The sequence below is a fragment of the Paraphaeosphaeria sporulosa genome (genome assembly GCF_001642045.1).
Source record: "Paraphaeosphaeria sporulosa strain AP3s5-JAC2a unplaced genomic scaffold CC84scaffold_5, whole genome shotgun sequence".
In the NCBI taxonomy this organism is placed as follows: domain Eukaryota; kingdom Fungi; phylum Ascomycota; class Dothideomycetes; order Pleosporales; family Didymosphaeriaceae; genus Paraphaeosphaeria; species Paraphaeosphaeria sporulosa.
Genome location: NW_017253364.1, coordinates 1,812,475 through 1,827,531, shown reverse-complemented (window position 1 = coordinate 1,827,531; position 15,057 = coordinate 1,812,475). Strand labels below are relative to the sequence as shown.

The window sequence follows — 15,057 nt, the reverse complement described above, 5'->3', positions numbered from 1 at the left end:
CATATTCGTTTATACCATGGCGCCTCCAGCTGCTGACCTTGACTTGTCCGTTCGTCCTGTCGAACATCAGGCACCACCCAAAGTGAGATCCAAAGGCGAAAGCGGATCCCGCTTAGAAAAGCCGTTGGTCTCCTCCAGTTCGCTCGAACAATATGAGCATGCCAACGTTACACCGGTCATTGGGGAGGAATTTCCAAAACTGCAGCTCAGTGACATCCTACATGACGATACGAAGGTCAGAGATCTTGCCATCTTAGGTATTTCCCCAAATTCCCAAAAAATAGACTTCAAGCGTGCCAACTACCACCTCAGTCTCTCAGCGCGGCGTGGTCTTCTTCCGCAATCAGAACCTAAACATTGATGATCAGAAGATCTTGGGACAAAGGCTCGGAGAGCTCACGGGCAAGCCGGAGACATCCAAGGTGACTAGGACGTCTATTTCGCCTGCAAGTTCGTTACGTTGACGATGCACAGCTCCACCGCCACGCTCTAAGCAACAGCAAGCGTGGCATCGCCGTCGACGAGAACGGAAAGCTCGACGACGAAGTCTCGGTCATCTCCTCCGACCAAAACCGCACCTTCTACGCCGACCGCTTCGGTGCAAACTCCAAGCGTCTCGCCAGCGAAGGCTGGCACGCCGAGTACGCCCCCCCTACGCCTCCCTTTCCCCCTGCGTGCGCATCTTAACCCGCATCCCAGCATCACCTTCGAGCGTATCCCCTCCGATTACGCCATTCTCAAAGTGCACACACTTCCCGCCGACGGCGCCGGCGGCGACACCCTCTGGGCCTCCGGCTACGAAGCGTACGACCGCCTCTCGCCCCCGTTACAGAAATTCGCCGAAGGCCTAACCGCCACGCACCACCAGCCCAACTTCAACCGCGTCGCGGCGGAGTTCGGCGCCGAGCTGATTTCTACCTCTCGCGGCAGCCCTGAAAACACCGGCCTCGACTTCGCCGCCAGCCACCCCGTCGTGCGGACGAACCCCGTGACGGGCTGGAAGAGCCTCTTCGGGGCGGGACACCAGCTCGAGCATGGGTGGATTGACGGCGTGACGGCGCGGGAGAGCGAGATACTCAAGGGCTATTTCCTGCAGGTTGTCGTGGAGAATCATGATTTGCAGGTTCGGTTCCGGTGGCGGGAGAACGATGTCGCGATCTGGGATAACCGGAGTGTGTTTCACACTGCGACGAATGACTACGCGGGGAAGAGGCAGGGGAACAGGGTGGTAGGGTTGGGCGAGAAGCCCTTTTACGATCCGGGCAGTGTGTCGAGGCGGGAGGCGTTGGCCCGAGAGGTTTGAGGAGCGCTGTGCGTGTGGTACGTGGTGCTGGAGGGCATCTGACGGCTGGGTGCCGAGTCACGAACATGCACACATGAACAACGTATACCCTTCGCTACATGCTATATGCTGCATTCTCGTTCGATAAGGACAGTGCCTTGTCTGATTCATCGTACCTCCCAAGACCTCGCCTGGAGGTAGGTATGGTGTGAACACCCGCATTATCTACCACACAACCACGCACTCCGCTTCGGAGTATATTCTGTCCATCATGCGAACCTGATACGTGCGTTCTGAAGTATTAGATTGGTCGATACAGACGGCGTCGACCCATAGAGGCATCTTGGTTCCTCTGCGACGGTACTCGAGCAAAAAGAATGCAAATTGGGCGTTGCCAGAAGGGGATGCGCGTTGCATGTTATCTGGACGGGGGAGTGATATGCGCCCCAGCAGTACGAAAGAGCGTGATAGGAGATTGGAGTCGTATCCAGACATGTCTCTGAGAGTTTGCATTGTATTGTGCGCCAGCCCTGCTCAGCCTAGTGCCTAATGCGACAAGGGCACATAGCTGTACTAAATCTTTTGAATGCGCAGAACGTTGTCGTCGCATAGCTGTAACGTAGGAAGTAAAACCGGAGAAATATTTGGCCATCAAAAATAAGATAGATAAAGGGAATTTTCTTTTGCCATCAGTAGGCCGTGTGTATAGAGGTTGGAGCATAAGCAAAAACAGACAGGCGCCATCATCACACATGTACATGTACAACACGCCGCACTTACAACGCAAATAGCCACCCGGGATATCATACAAACGTCTCATCCGTACTGCACATTACAGGCGTCACGCCTTCTCGTCCTTGGAAGGCTTCTCATGCGATATCTTCTCCGCCGCTTCGTGGATCCGCTTCTCGGCTTCCTCTAGCGGCTGCGTGATGTGCCTGGGTAGCGCGTCCTTGGCCGTCTGCCCCGGCCCTGCAGTTGCCTTCTCCAGCTCAAGCTTCTCTTCTACAAGTTTGTCTCTTGCTTTGATGGACTGCTCGACCTGCTCGACCGCGCGCTCAATCTCGACTTCCATGTCGGGCAGGTGGAACTGCTCGGCGATGAGCTTGCCGTTCCAGCGCTGCAGCACCATGACGTCTTCCTTTCCACCGTTGGTTAGCGACTCCACCACATCTGCGACCTTCTCTGACTGCTCTTTTGTGGGCGTAGGGGCGGCGCGCGAGATGTCACGGGTCGGGTACATGAGGCCGGCGGTGTAGGCTTCATCGAGCTCGGTGGAGGGGTTCGGAGTGGGGAGATTGTGCTGCAGGAGAAACTCGAGGTGCTTTGAGCCGGCGAGGGCTTTCCAATAGGAGTAGGCGCGGTAGACGAAGTAGAAGAAGGGTAGATTGGGGATGCTGGTGCGATTAGCAAGGCAAGGGCTCACAGGTGCGTGTGACGTACACGGGAATCAGCGCAAAGGGCGCGGTGAAGGGCATGGCGACGATGCTCCACAGCATCTTGCTGCGGTACATGCCCTGCTTCTCCTTGGCCAGCTGCTTGAGGATCTCGGGCACGCGCTCTTTGTGCAAGTACTGGCCCGGATATATGACCTGCCACTTCTCGGTGCCCTCGGTGATGGCGAGCTTGCGCCGCGGCGTCAGGGCGGGCAGCGTCTTGAGCCCCCACTCCTCGAAGGGGATGCGGTTGAGGGCCTGGTTGCCCATGTGCGTCACGCGCTTCTTCCAGTTGAGCGGCGCCTTTGCGTCCGACTCCCAGGCGACCCATGTCTCGCTGGCCTTGTTGGTGAGCTTGTCGAGGTACCCGCGCTCGCTGGCGGCCTTGTCGTGCAGCTTCTCGCAGTAGATGAGCGAGCGCCGCGTGGACACGGGGAGCAGGAACAGGCGCATGGCGGCGGTCGCAACGGTGTGCAGCGTGGGTTAGTAAGCGCGCAATGGCGCAGATGCGAAGCTTTTTAGATGGGCGACGCGCGAAACATGATGGCGGTGCGAGTCGCGGGCGCACGCAGGCTAGCGGAGCGTCGACATGGAATTGTTCGCGGCGAGGACGTCATGGCGCGCTGTGCAGGGCCAGGGCCAGGCGCCGTGGGTCCTGGATCTACAGCTAATCTCGCCAGCAACGCGCCTGTTTCTGCCCTCACCACCACGGCGAGACCGCACGCTCGCTGCCGCCGCGCCAGACACCGAGCCAGCCAGCAGCAGCAACCCCGGGCGCATCCCCCGAGCATGTCGGCGCACACCGACTGCTGCTTCGCGCCCACGTAATCGCCCGTTGCCGTGTGCTGCCCTGCCGCCGCCCACGCTTGCGCGGCTTGGCTGGCGCCCGTTGAGCTGCCTCCACCGCGGAGCCGCCGCCGCCCTCACAACACGGGCACAGGCACCCCGGAGGGCCTCTTGAATCTAGCGGAGCCACGGCGTGTAACATGACCAGCAACCCCATGGTCGAAGCCCGCAATGGCTCGTCGCCCTTCCTGCTCCCCTCGCCGCCGCCGCCCCAGGGGCACCTCACCACCGCCCCTTCAGCAAACAACCACCTCCAGCCCTCGCCGATCCCCCCGACCGCCTCGAGCCTGAGCCTGCAGCGCCCGCTGTCGGCCACCACCGCTTCGAGCAGCCGCGAGCGCTACTCGCACGACCAGGCCGACGGCGCCAACAACGTGCGCACGTCGCACAGCCAGTCGGTGTCGTCGAACCCGCTCACGCTGGCGTCGTCGCGCTCCAAGGACACGCAGGCGGCCGACGACAGGCAGCACCGCATCGCCCGCACCCTCCCGCCCTGGGTCCAGTCCGCCGACGACGACGAGCATGCCGACCACGCCTCGTCGCTGCTGCTGCCGCGCACGCCCACGTCGGCCCGCCCGGCCTCGCACAACTACCTCCCCACCCCCAAGTCGCACGTCCCGGGCCGCCGCTTCGACCACGCCCGCGAGCATGCCCCCGTCACCCCCAAGACGCCCCTCGCCGAGCAGGCCTCCAAGTGGCAGCAGTTCGCAAAGGCCTCCGACCTGGACCGGCCCCCGTCCTCGCGCGGCCAGATCGTCGACGACGACTGGATGAAGGAGAACATGCCCGATCTCGAGGCAGAGTGGCAGCCCATGGACCAGGACGAGAAGAAGCCGCTCAAGGGCTTCTTCCTCTTCAGCTCCGCTAAGCGCGCCCGCTTCCGCCGGGTCCTCATGACCCACCCCATGGTGCCGCTCGTCGTGCGCCTAATCGTCCTTACCTTCTCTGTCCTGGCGCTTGCCCTGGCTGGCTCCATCTTCCACCGCTCCGACAGCCGCTCGTGCAAGAACAACTCGTCTACCTGGATGGCTGTGATTGTCGATGTCGTGGCCATTATCTACACCGTCTACATCACCTACGACGAATACACCTCGAGACCCCTGGGCCTGCGCTCCCACTACGCCAAGATGCGTCTTGTCTTCCTCGATCTCGCCTTCATTGTCTTCGACTCCGCAAACCTCAGTCTGGCTTTCCAGGCGCTGACGGACAGCCGCTGGGCGTGCATGGACGGCACCGATCTGGCCGATCCGCGCAATGGCGGGTCGGGCTGCCCCTACGTGAAGAGCATCTGTACCCGGCAAAAGGCGCTGACGGCTACACTGCTGATTGCGCTGATTGCATGGCTGACTACCTTTGCCATCAGCACCATGAGGTACGCCCCTTCCATTTCCGTTCAACCAGAATTCATGCTAACAAACACCCAGGATTATCGAGCGCGTAGCGAGATAACTGTACACAGCTCTACTTTCTTACTCTACCTACTTATTTTGCATCATCCCACCCCCCAGTCCGCCCATTTCCTTTTATACTGCCCGTGTGCTGCATAGCAAGGCGTTGTTGGTCTTCTCACACGAATCACGTGATCTGCTTTGTCCATTTGTCGTTCCTGTTACCCATGAGCACCATCGAGGCCAGCGTTGCCTCGCCTAGATAGATAGCACCCGAGACAGAAGCATAGAGCATACCTGCCCGCATACATATAATCTTTCACTTCCAACACTGCCTTGTAAGCTTGTCTTCCAACCATGCCGTCTCTACGCCACCTTACCCCTCGCCAAACACAAACCTCTTCCAATTGTCCCCCAACCGCCTCACGCCTTCGTCCAGGCCCCAGCCTTTGATCACGCAGATCCGCCGCACCATGTCTTCCAGTCTCTCATCCATCTCTGCACCCGCAGTGTGCAAGTCGCTCTCCACGAGCAGCATGTCGTCGGGCACCGTCTCGATCATCTGCACGAAAGCTTCGGGCGTCTCACCCTCAAGATCGTTGCCCAGATTAATGGCGGTGGAGAAGGAGGCGAAGAAAGAGACAGGAATGGAGGGTGAGAGGTACTGCTTGAACGCGTCGGGGGACCCGGAGTACGAGTGTAGGCATATACGCGGCGGGAATGGCCTCGGTTTGTCGTTATCCGCGCCCTGTGAGGAAACGTGGGAAGTAACGCTGGGGCCATCGGTCTCGCGCTTCTTCCTCTCGCGCTTGGAGAGCACAGGGAGTTGATGCTCTTGCCACAGTTCTTTGATGGTGGAGAAAACCAGGCCGTGGGCTTGCACGCCGTGCAAGCTTACGCCGCGATCGAGCTCTGCCGCGAGCTGCAACTGGCGCTTGAATATCTCCTTTTGGTGTGCGGGCGCACAGCGGAATGGGGTCAGCCGTCTGCCTTCCCGGCCGCCGGGTGTGAGTTCGTTGTCTTCGCGGTCTCCTGGGTTAGCCTCCGGGATGCGGAAGGAGCGGTCGAGACCAATTTCGCCGACGAGCGCAAACGGGTACTTTTCGAGATTTCTGCGGGTTTGGGCAAGGAAGTCGGAAAAGGGCGTTGGGTCTGGGAGGGAGAGGTATGTTTTCTTATCCTCTTCGCTTGGGTTTTCGCGTTTTGGGGCCAGGACGCTTTGATAGTGTGCGATCTTTGCGTCTCCTGTCAGAGCACGCACTCCGCCTGATGTATCCCGGTTTGCGGAATCCCCATCCAGGTACATCATGTGCGCGAACCAAGGATGCCACCCGAAACACGGCACCATGCATTCTTCCCGCTTCCACTTCTCGTAGTCCTTACTCTTGACGCCGTACTTGTCTGCCACTTGTGCTACGAGGTGCTGGTCTTGCGCTCGCGTGCCCATTACGGTTAGGCAGCGGGCGTTCATGCTTGGAAGGGCGTCGATGCTCGACATGATATCCGTTGGGTGACAGTGCGCGTCAAAGACGCCGAAGTGCCAGGGGAAGTCATCTTCTAAAGAGTTGGACATTGGGTGTGTTGTTGGTGGAAAGATTGGCTTTGGTAGGTTGGATGTTCAGTAGAGGGGTGTGTGAGAGCCAATGTCCGGCATGAGAAAGCAAAGATTGTAAAACGATTGCGCTTAACTGTCTCAAGATGTGATTAATTTTTTAATTGTGTATACCATTGTGCTCCAGACGATGTTGACGACAACTTGAGCATGACGTCGCGGTGCGTTCTTTCGCGTGGGGCCCGCACGCTAGTCCCTACCAGGCCGGTCTGAAATATGCTCTCCTGCGTTGCTGTCAGAATTGTCCGAACCTCTGGACTCCCTGCGACCACAACCCAAATCTCGACGCAGCATCTACAACGTGGCGAACAAGGATAACAGTACACAGACTCTCGAGGAATATCTTGCATACCATAGCTGAGCAGGTTCTCCCTCGCATCTCGCGTCTTCGGAGTGGCGAGGTGCAGTTCCTGAAGTCACAACTCGTCGGACTCTGCCAGTGGATCCTCCAGTCTCTACCAGCCGCATCCGAACTCCGCCATCTTGGTAATCCACTCAGCACTACCTCTGATAGCTGGAGGAACTCCACACCATGAATCCATTCACGCCTGTCACTTTTTCCTAGAAATACGAATATGACCTCTTGATGCTGCCTTGGTTGCATCCGAAGTCCGTCACGCTTTCAAGGGGCAGTATGGCGCGAGATTGGATGATTGGCTGCGCGGTACATCCAGATGCTAACACAGGCATCGAAACAAGTATGCACACCGCTTGAATTGTATCCAGATGAGTCCGCGTATGGCGTGGGAGCCGAGTAGCGTGCGTCTCGAGTGCTACACACGTTGCCCTACTTGGCTTGCGAATGGTAGGCTTCCCTTGTCCGTACGATCCAGAGTTCTCAGTATATATACTTACACCTAATACTATTTCTTGCTGCACATCCACTTACAAGCCTCCCTAACGATTCTCTTTCACCTCATTCACCCCTGCCTCTCCTCTTTACCCTACATTTCCCGTAACTAGACACCTACAACACCCCTCAAGAAATCAATGCCCGGCCGCCTCCAAAACAAAGTCGCCATCGTTACCGGCTCCGCCTCTGGCATCGGCCGCGCCATCGCCCTCCTCTTCGCCGCAGAAGGCGCCTCGGTCATCGTCACCGACTTGCAAGAATCCTCTCTCCTCGCTGCCGCAGAAGGCACAGACGGACACCTGACTACCGTCCAAGAGATCGAAAAAGCCGGGGGTCGCGCCGCCTTCGTGAAAGCCAACATCTCCGTTGCGTCCGATGTCGAGGCCCTCGTCGAGGAGGCCATCACGCTATTCGGCAGGCTGGACATCATGGTGAACAACGCAGGGACGGGTGAGGACAGGAAAAAGATCTGGGAGTATCGCGAGGAGCAGTGGGATAAGATTTTGAATATCAATTTGAAGGGTGTGTTTTTGGGGACGAAGTATGCAAGTAGGCAGATGGTGGGGCAACAGGCAGGCCCATCCGGGGATAAGGGGTGGATCGTAAATATTGCGAGTATCTGGGGGCTTGCGGGGCAGTCAAACTACAGTATGTTGAGCATGGTTGAGGCATACACGACGTGCTAATAGATGCAGCGGGCTACACGGCTGCGAAACACGGCGTTATCGGGCTGACGAAGACGGCGGCGCTGGATTGTGCGCCGCACCGCATCCATGTTAATGCGCTGTGTCCTGGCTGTAAGACACCGAATTCTCCATGCCTCCTCTCGAAAGATACTAACGCTGTAGTCACCAATTCGGCAATGACGCATCATGTGTTTTCGGATGAGGCACTGAAATCCCATTTACTCGAGAGGCATCCGTTCCGCGGATTGGGCGAGGGCAAGGCACGTGCTTCAAAGCGAACATTGGAACCGGAATTGGGAGCCAAGACTAACGAGAACGCAGGACATTGCGAGAGCAGCGCTGTTCCTGGCGAGCGAGGATGCTTCGTGGATTACTGGAGTCGGGATACCGGTCGACGGCGGATACAGCAGTATGTAAGGCGAGAAAATCGAGCATCGAACTCGCCATTGTACTGTATATATTCCAACAATTCATCCTCTAAACACCTACTTTGCTCCAACACACCCCTCCCTCCCTCACCCTTCCACAATCTTAAAATCCGGCATGCTCCGCCCCGCTGGAAACCAGTACTCGCTATTCCTCTTCCCTGCCCCCAGATTCGCAACCTCCCTGCGCACTAGCCACTCCCAATATCTATTTGCATGCAGCAGATCTGCGCCAAAGCAATGCCAGCTTACTATCTTCAGTGCGCCATCTTTCTCCATCGTGACCTTGTACTTTGTCACGCAGCCGCGGCACTTCCACACCACGTCTTCGCCCGCCTCTGCGGCATCAATCTGCTTCTGCTCCAGGGACGTAACATTGCGGAACATGGCGGGCTTGGGCGCACTGCTGCGTTGATCCGGTGGAAACCCAGACACGATGGCGTGCGTAAGGAACGGGGTGTTTTTGCCATCAGATGTCTTGCCGACGTATCGCGCCCTCTCCGCCTCGGCTGTTGTCGTCGATTGGTGCGCGCACAGTCTTAATGGCAGCGCTAGTACGGCTGCAAGTTTGAGTGGGGCACGGGATTTGGAGCGGAAGACGTGCGTGTGCTGCAGGACGAGGCGCTTGTCGATCCAGCTCGCCGAGGACGTGAGGTCATAGCTGAAGTTTGGGTTTTTCGAGGTCGAGTAGTGCCCCGCGAGAAGCTCAGCAGCCGCTGGGTCGGTGTCCCGTTTCTCAAAGACGTCGTGGATGTGCGCGTGGAGCAGGCTGTACCCGCCTTCTTGCTCTTCATCCCACACCTGAGGGAAGTAACCCACGACTGCCCACTGGCTCATACATACTTTCGTCAGTTTGGTGACTTTATGCGTCCGCGGGGGCTTCAGCGGCGGGTGCAGCGTGTTGCAATAGACGCAGAGCGTCAAGTCTGGAGGATTATCCCGGATGAGGCATTGCATGAGGTGTCTGCGGCAGTAGTACTGGTGTTTTCTGATTTCTGGATGTCGCCAGCATTCTGCGCCGATGTACTGCAGGGCGAGCTTGCAGGTGAGACTAAGGCAGATGAGGGCTTCTGGCGGGAGAAATGTGGTGATATGTGTGAAGAGCTCGAGGGGGAGGCCGAGGAGTTTGGAGTGGGAAGCATTTGGGTCGGTTGAGGATTGTTTGTGATATTTTTCAAGGACATGGGCGAGCGTAAGGCCATTTCTTTTTGTGGGGGGCGTGCGTTTGGAATTGGTCCGAGGAGGTGCCTTTGTTACCCCTGAGGCCTTATTGCGAGCTGGTTTTGCATGTGTTGTTGCTGCTCGAGTGCTACGTCGCGTCGCGGGTTCACTGCTTCTGGTTTTCATCTTCCTCGTTTATGTGTCGTCTGGATAATGATGTTCCGGAACTGTGGTCAGATATAGTGCGATGTGCATTCAGGCAACGATGCGTTAGCGTGGCGCTAAACTCTTTAGTGCGATGGATGCCTGCGCTAGCACAAATGCGAGCGATGGATAGGCGATGTTTTGCAATTTCACGGCCGCAATGGCTTGTATTTGTTTTTAGTGCATTTAATCTCCCAAGTCAGTGGAGGAATTGTGTGAGGAGAAAGGTCAAGAAAAGTTTCTCGAGCGCCGATATACTTAGCTTGGTTCAGAATCAAAATGCTTGAAGTACTTAACAGAATTTCATAAAGTGATGAGTCTCTTCATCACCGGGCAAAAGAAAATTGCAACACGAAAGCTCATGTAAAAGACTATGGTAAACTTTCCATCAGCATATCCCAGCCTGTACCAGTGTCAACTTATCTTCCAAAAAAGCCTACAAGGAGGCATCACATGAAATTATCCTTTTGCTGTTCAGTCAGTTCCACGGAGTTGAAATCTTAAGATATTAAAATTCAGTATAGCAAGGATCGTGGCGACCTTTGACCAAAAGGTGAATACATATGATCCAGACTACGAATCCACCTGAAACAGTGAGTCTAATGGAAACGTCATTTTCGCACAGCCTGGAACTACACATGCGTAGACGTAGAAGGAAAATATGTATGGTAAGTTCTCAAGTCTCAGCCATGAGATGTGAGGCCCCAGGCTTTCAAACCTCCAATACCCAACTCATCGCCATGCCCACTTGTTCTTCTTGCTTCAATGGAACGAGGAGCGATCTTCAAGTGAAGAGAATCTGGGGACAGATGTCAGACTTTTATATCTACATTCATGGTAGAGAATTGTCGGATGGCTTTTCGGTAGAGGGCTCTATTACCTGCTTTGATGCAGGTGTTAGTCTTGAGTAGCCCGTTGCTCTCGATCACAAAGAATCGCATGAGTCAATCAGATTGCTCGTTCTATGGAATGACATAGCCTAGAACATGTCCTATTCGCAACTGCGTTTAAAAAGGTACCGGAAGCTCAAACACAACATGCACTCAAGCACTGTGAACTTTTGATGCAACACTTCTGCGATAAAGCAAAAGCGTGGGGAAAATAGCTCACTTCCAACCAAATGATGATACATGTACGATAATGCGAATCGGGAGCCATGTGGAAGTCTCAGAATGCCCTGTAGTCTGCTGAATTTCTCAACAGAGACGAAGGAGATCAGGGACTTAGTCATATGTATAGAATTTTGTTTGGTTGGAGACACATACAGGTAAACACTCCATCACATGGATTTGTATGCACTTTTGTTAGACACCGAAGACACGCGTCCCAGGCCTTGTGAAGTTGTCGAGTCTTTTCGAGACTCGCCCTCGCAGCAAGCCATAGTATTGCTTTCTCTGCGAGCTTGAACAGCCGAAGTAGAACTCCAAGCCAAAGTTACTAGGTCACGGAGATTTGAAAAGTCCATGCCGGGCTATGAGCCTTGATCGAGTAAACCTGATCGAACAGAGCAGGTACTGAGCCATGGTTCATATCTACCTTGATTTTAACTATGCCAAAGGGCAGGACTATGTCTTTGTCGTGAAATAGTTTGGGCAGACAGAAGGACTACACTATATAGTTGGTGACTCTTCCCTTCGTGCATAGAGCAAGCACCAATCCATTATGCATTCCATCTACGGATTTCGGATAAGCCGAATGGGCGGGTGGGTCGTGGACATGGCGTTGGGCATGTTTGGAGGGACAGAAAATTCGCACCATAATGCCTTGACACCGGAATTCTCTTTCAAACCAGGCCAGCCACGGCGCAATGCGACGCTGCTTGTCAAATTTGAGAGTGCTGGAAGATGGAAGCATGCTGCTGGCCTAGCGGACTTTGCAGAAACGAAAGGACCGCCCCATAACTCGCCATGATAGTGATTTGGAGACGCTGAGGGAGCACACCATGGTAGGCAGTTGTTGAGATCTTGGACACGTCAATCACGACGCCATTATGAGCATTTCGGATGTGTTTTGAGAGTGCCGAAAAGTCAGGCGCGCTTTTGATGTAGGACCCTACCGTCGCTTGTATCGCGGTATAATCTTCACAGGGCATTGACGAACCGCACCATAGGGGCTACATAAGTGATATTTTGCACAGTCAAAGGAACCTGCCATGGGGCTAGGGATTTAGGGATTTGAGGCAGCGTACGGGCACAAAGCCATGCTCTCAGTTGCGGATGCTTATCGTGAGAACCGGAGTCATGTAGGGTGAGGAAAGAAACGATCTCCGAGGGAGAATGTGCGAGTTTATATACACAAGACAGAGTCCAAGTTGGTCGAGATGAGGCAGACAGGAGCGGTATATCTTGGTGATGATGCGCATCACCTATCATTAATCGGCCCCATAGCACGCCAAGACGAGATCGATTACAATGATAAGTGATCAATTACATCGATCTGTATGTCCCATTAAGTTTTCGATGCCATACATATACAATACAACACTATTACCAGGTCCCAGACCCCAAACTCCCACCTCATCCCATCATAACACATAGCGGTCAACGCAACTAAAAGCTCAAGTCGCACAACGAAAACAAAACAGGGTATCACTACGAAACAGCGCGCTGCGGTGAGAGAATTTGTGAAGCGAGTGCGATTTTGTACTTGGGGATGCGGTGCGGGCTAGGCGTGCTCGTGTTCTCGGACATGACGCCGTTAGTGGTAGCTTTGCGGGAAGCAGGGGAGGGCGTGATGGGCTCGCTCGGGACGCCGTTGGCGGGCTTGTGATCGCCGTTTGTCCACTCTTGGTTTTGCGGGGACGGAGTGTCGTTGAGTTGGGCGACGAGATCGTCGGAGGAGCGCTTGGTTTGGCTGAAGAGAGAGCGTTGCTCAACGGTGCTGTTGGCGATGCCGAGGCCTTCCATCTTCGCTTCTGCAACCTCCTCTGCTTGCGTTTCGTTGTCGGGCTCGGTGGAGACGGCGGAGGGAATGCTGAAGTCGTCTTTTGTAGCGGCTTTTCCGCCGCCGAGGGCGCCGTGGACAGCCGTGGTGGCTGCTTTCAGCGTCATCGGTGGGTGTGGTATTGTTGGCATCCTCCCAAGCATGTTCAATCGAGTGCCAGCCCTCGCCCACTGCCAAATACCCCTCGGGGGCGATGTGTGTTCAGGCTTCGCGTTCTCGTCCATGCCGTTCTCGCTGACCGTGTTGCTAGCCCGGTGTTGGTGAGACCCGCCGTCGGAGCTTGGGGGGCGGTCGGCGAGGGCTGGGAGTGACTGATTCTCCTCGGTGAGCGGAGGGGTGGGAAGGAGTCTCTCTGGGGGTGTGACTCTCCGGAACTTGTCCTTTTCCGCCTTGGGGCTCGGCGGACCCGCCGTTGCGTGCTCCGTTGACGTCTCGACTGTCGAAAAAGCCGGACTTGTGAGGCGGCGGCGTAGAGGGCCCGCGCTGGTCGTCTCGCTCTGGCGGCGAGCGTGGCGGGGAGGCGGGGCTTGTAGAATTGGCGGGGGACGAGGCCGGCGGGGTGGGAGGAGAGTCTGGACGGACTTTGTCGAAGGATCGGAGCTGACGGATTTGAGGGCGCGGCGGCGGGTGGTTGACTTGAGTGCTGGCGTCAATGCGTGTTACTACGTTTCTCGAGTACGAACCGATGGACTAGGGTGGCTCCTCTTCGTCGCAAAAGACGGCTTGAGCATGCGGCGGTGCAGGTGCTGTGTTGGGTGGTGCTATTTACCTTGCTTGCCCTTGCCCTTGACATGGCAGTTGGGGCCGTCGTCGTGGTCGTGGTATTCGCACTGATTGCCGGTATCGGTCGGGTCGTCGAAGAGCATACCTCCGGTGCCGTACTTGATCGCCTTGACGAGCTCGATGGCGAAATCGGTGTTGTTCTCGAAACACTGGCGATACGTCTCCACGTCTCGGTCACTGTCGGGGTCCATGATCTGGCGCGCTGCAATGCGCGTCATCAGGCGCCTGAACGGCGAGTCTTTCGGGCTCTTGCGATAGATCTCGTCAATCTCTTCAGCGTCCGGGACCAGCTCCGCTTGGTTGAGGCCTTTGCGGTATTGGTCCATGGCCACGTTCTTGAGTTGCGGCATGTCGAAGCGGTCGCACAGCAGGTAGAGCTTGTGACAGCTGACGGCGTAGTCGTACTTCTGGTTCGCATCTGGCATGTCGGACACATCGTCCAGCTTGCCCTGATAGAGCCATTTCACAAGCAGTTCGAAGCCCGCCGGATCGTGGTCCGGTAGGTCGAGGCTATCCTGTCGCTGTTTGCCATTGTGACCCTGCAGTTCCGACTCCAGCAGCTCGGAATGGTGGCAGAGGAGGTTGCGGTGCAGCGCCCAGTGGCGCCTGCCCTCGCCAACATAAATATCGATCATACGGCCCGAAAGGAGTCTATCACGCTGCAACTTAGCTTTGGCTCGCACATGGAGACGGTGAGAATTGAGTCGGTATGCCAGACCCGGGCGGACAGGAAGGCATCGCGCAGCGGCCCGCGACACTTGAAGACGCGCTTCGTCGGGCGCATGTGCATCGCCAGCCGCATGCGACTCGCCTTCCGATGAAGAATCGGATGCGCCGTCGGATGCATCAATGGGACAGTCTAAAGAGGAGTGAGAGACGTACTCTGCATAAGTGGCAGCGGGCACGTCGCCAACAGTGCCCGAAGCCATGCGGGTGCGTCGGGGCGGATGCGCGTATGCGAAGTCACGAAAAAAGACGATGCGCTCCTGCCATCCCATGCGGCGCGAGGATGGCGTTCATAGGGGCAGCAGCAGAACGGAATGGAAATGGAGATGGCGCGCAATAGTCGCGATGGGTGACACGGCTGATGAGCGCAGCGGGAAGCGGGGGCTGGGGAAGCAGGGATTATCCAAGTGTCGTCATCGTCACGTTCCACAACCACCACCTCTGCGAACAGCTTGTGGCCTTGCCCGACTTCACCATTACAGTTGCGCATGCGGTCACATCTGTAATCGAGAGCTCCCAGACCGTAAATTTGCACTGGAGCTCAGTGCACGTGATTGCAGCACAGCCTTACCCCTGGAGCTCTGCAGGAACAAAGTGGCCTATATGCGCAGGGAAGTAGAAACCTCGTGGAGATACGCAGGTAAAAGGCTCAGCAGGTGATCTACAGTGTAAGAGCTATGTACGGGGAGTATAATAAACTTACGCTTCGGCA

The 15,057-nt window shown here is 56.2% G+C and overlaps 8 protein-coding genes across 8 annotated transcripts; 3 read left to right on the top strand and 5 right to left on the bottom strand.

Moving 5' to 3' along the window:
* Positions 1–16: 16 nt before the first annotated feature.
* On the top strand, positions 17–1,297 carry CC84DRAFT_1119637 (alpha-ketoglutarate-dependent sulfonate dioxygenase; the record flags this gene model as incomplete). Its single annotated transcript, XM_018175558.1, has 4 exons — positions 17–257; positions 313–422; positions 475–641; positions 700–1,297. Coding segments are annotated over 4 exons (1,116 nt in total), but the record flags the coding sequence as incomplete, so codon positions are not given.
* A 102-nt stretch (positions 1,298–1,399) lies between these two features.
* Positions 1,400–1,800, bottom strand: CC84DRAFT_1244899 (HET-domain-containing protein). Its single transcript, XM_018184172.1, has one exon. The coding sequence runs from the start codon at positions 1,793–1,795 to the stop codon at positions 1,508–1,510; it is 288 nt and encodes a 95-aa protein (XP_018036391.1). The 5' UTR covers positions 1,796–1,800; the 3' UTR covers positions 1,400–1,507.
* CC84DRAFT_1119634 (uncharacterized protein) lies at positions 1,780–3,297 on the bottom strand. Its single transcript, XM_018175557.1, has 2 exons — positions 2,726–3,297; positions 1,780–2,679 (listed from the first exon to the last, which is right to left on the bottom strand). Exons 1-2 carry the CDS (start codon positions 3,169–3,171, stop codon positions 2,124–2,126), a joined length of 1,002 nt encoding a protein of 333 aa, XP_018036390.1. The 5' UTR covers positions 3,172–3,297; the 3' UTR covers positions 1,780–2,123.
* A 130-nt stretch (positions 3,298–3,427) lies between these two features.
* Positions 3,428–5,327, top strand: CC84DRAFT_1119631 (uncharacterized protein). The gene is made up of 2 exons (XM_018175556.1): positions 3,428–4,936; positions 4,989–5,327. Exons 1-2 carry the CDS (start codon positions 3,705–3,707, stop codon positions 5,011–5,013), a joined length of 1,257 nt encoding a protein of 418 aa, XP_018036389.1. The 5' UTR covers positions 3,428–3,704; the 3' UTR covers positions 5,014–5,327.
* Position 5,328: 1 nt separating this feature from the next.
* CC84DRAFT_1196227 (Metallo-dependent hydrolase) lies at positions 5,329–6,577 on the bottom strand (the record flags this gene model as incomplete). The annotated part of the gene is made up of 2 exons (XM_018181443.1): positions 6,336–6,577; positions 5,329–6,104 (listed from the first exon to the last, which is right to left on the bottom strand). The coding sequence occupies exons 1-2, from the start codon at positions 6,523–6,525 to the stop codon at positions 5,329–5,331; spliced, it is 966 nt and encodes a 321-aa protein (XP_018036388.1). The 5' UTR covers positions 6,526–6,577.
* Positions 6,578–7,462: 885 nt separating this feature from the next.
* Positions 7,463–8,520, top strand: CC84DRAFT_1259317 (short-chain dehydrogenase/reductase-like protein; the record flags this gene model as incomplete). Its single annotated transcript, XM_018184902.1, has 4 exons — positions 7,463–8,065; positions 8,113–8,214; positions 8,266–8,363; positions 8,425–8,520. The coding sequence occupies exons 1-4, from the start codon at positions 7,555–7,557 to the stop codon at positions 8,518–8,520; spliced, it is 807 nt and encodes a 268-aa protein (XP_018036387.1). The 5' UTR covers positions 7,463–7,554.
* A 61-nt stretch (positions 8,521–8,581) lies between these two features.
* On the bottom strand, positions 8,582–9,889 carry CC84DRAFT_1164407 (uncharacterized protein). Its single transcript, XM_018178481.1, has one exon. The coding sequence runs from the start codon at positions 9,483–9,485 to the stop codon at positions 8,619–8,621; it is 867 nt and encodes a 288-aa protein (XP_018036386.1). The 5' UTR covers positions 9,486–9,889; the 3' UTR covers positions 8,582–8,618.
* A 2,433-nt stretch (positions 9,890–12,322) lies between these two features.
* CC84DRAFT_1164406 (uncharacterized protein) lies at positions 12,323–14,689 on the bottom strand. The gene is made up of 3 exons (XM_018178480.1): positions 14,502–14,689; positions 13,606–14,270; positions 12,323–13,479 (listed from the first exon to the last, which is right to left on the bottom strand). The coding sequence occupies exons 1-3, from the start codon at positions 14,615–14,617 to the stop codon at positions 12,485–12,487; spliced, it is 1,776 nt and encodes a 591-aa protein (XP_018036385.1). The 5' UTR covers positions 14,618–14,689; the 3' UTR covers positions 12,323–12,484.
* Positions 14,690–15,057: the final 368 nt, after the last annotated feature.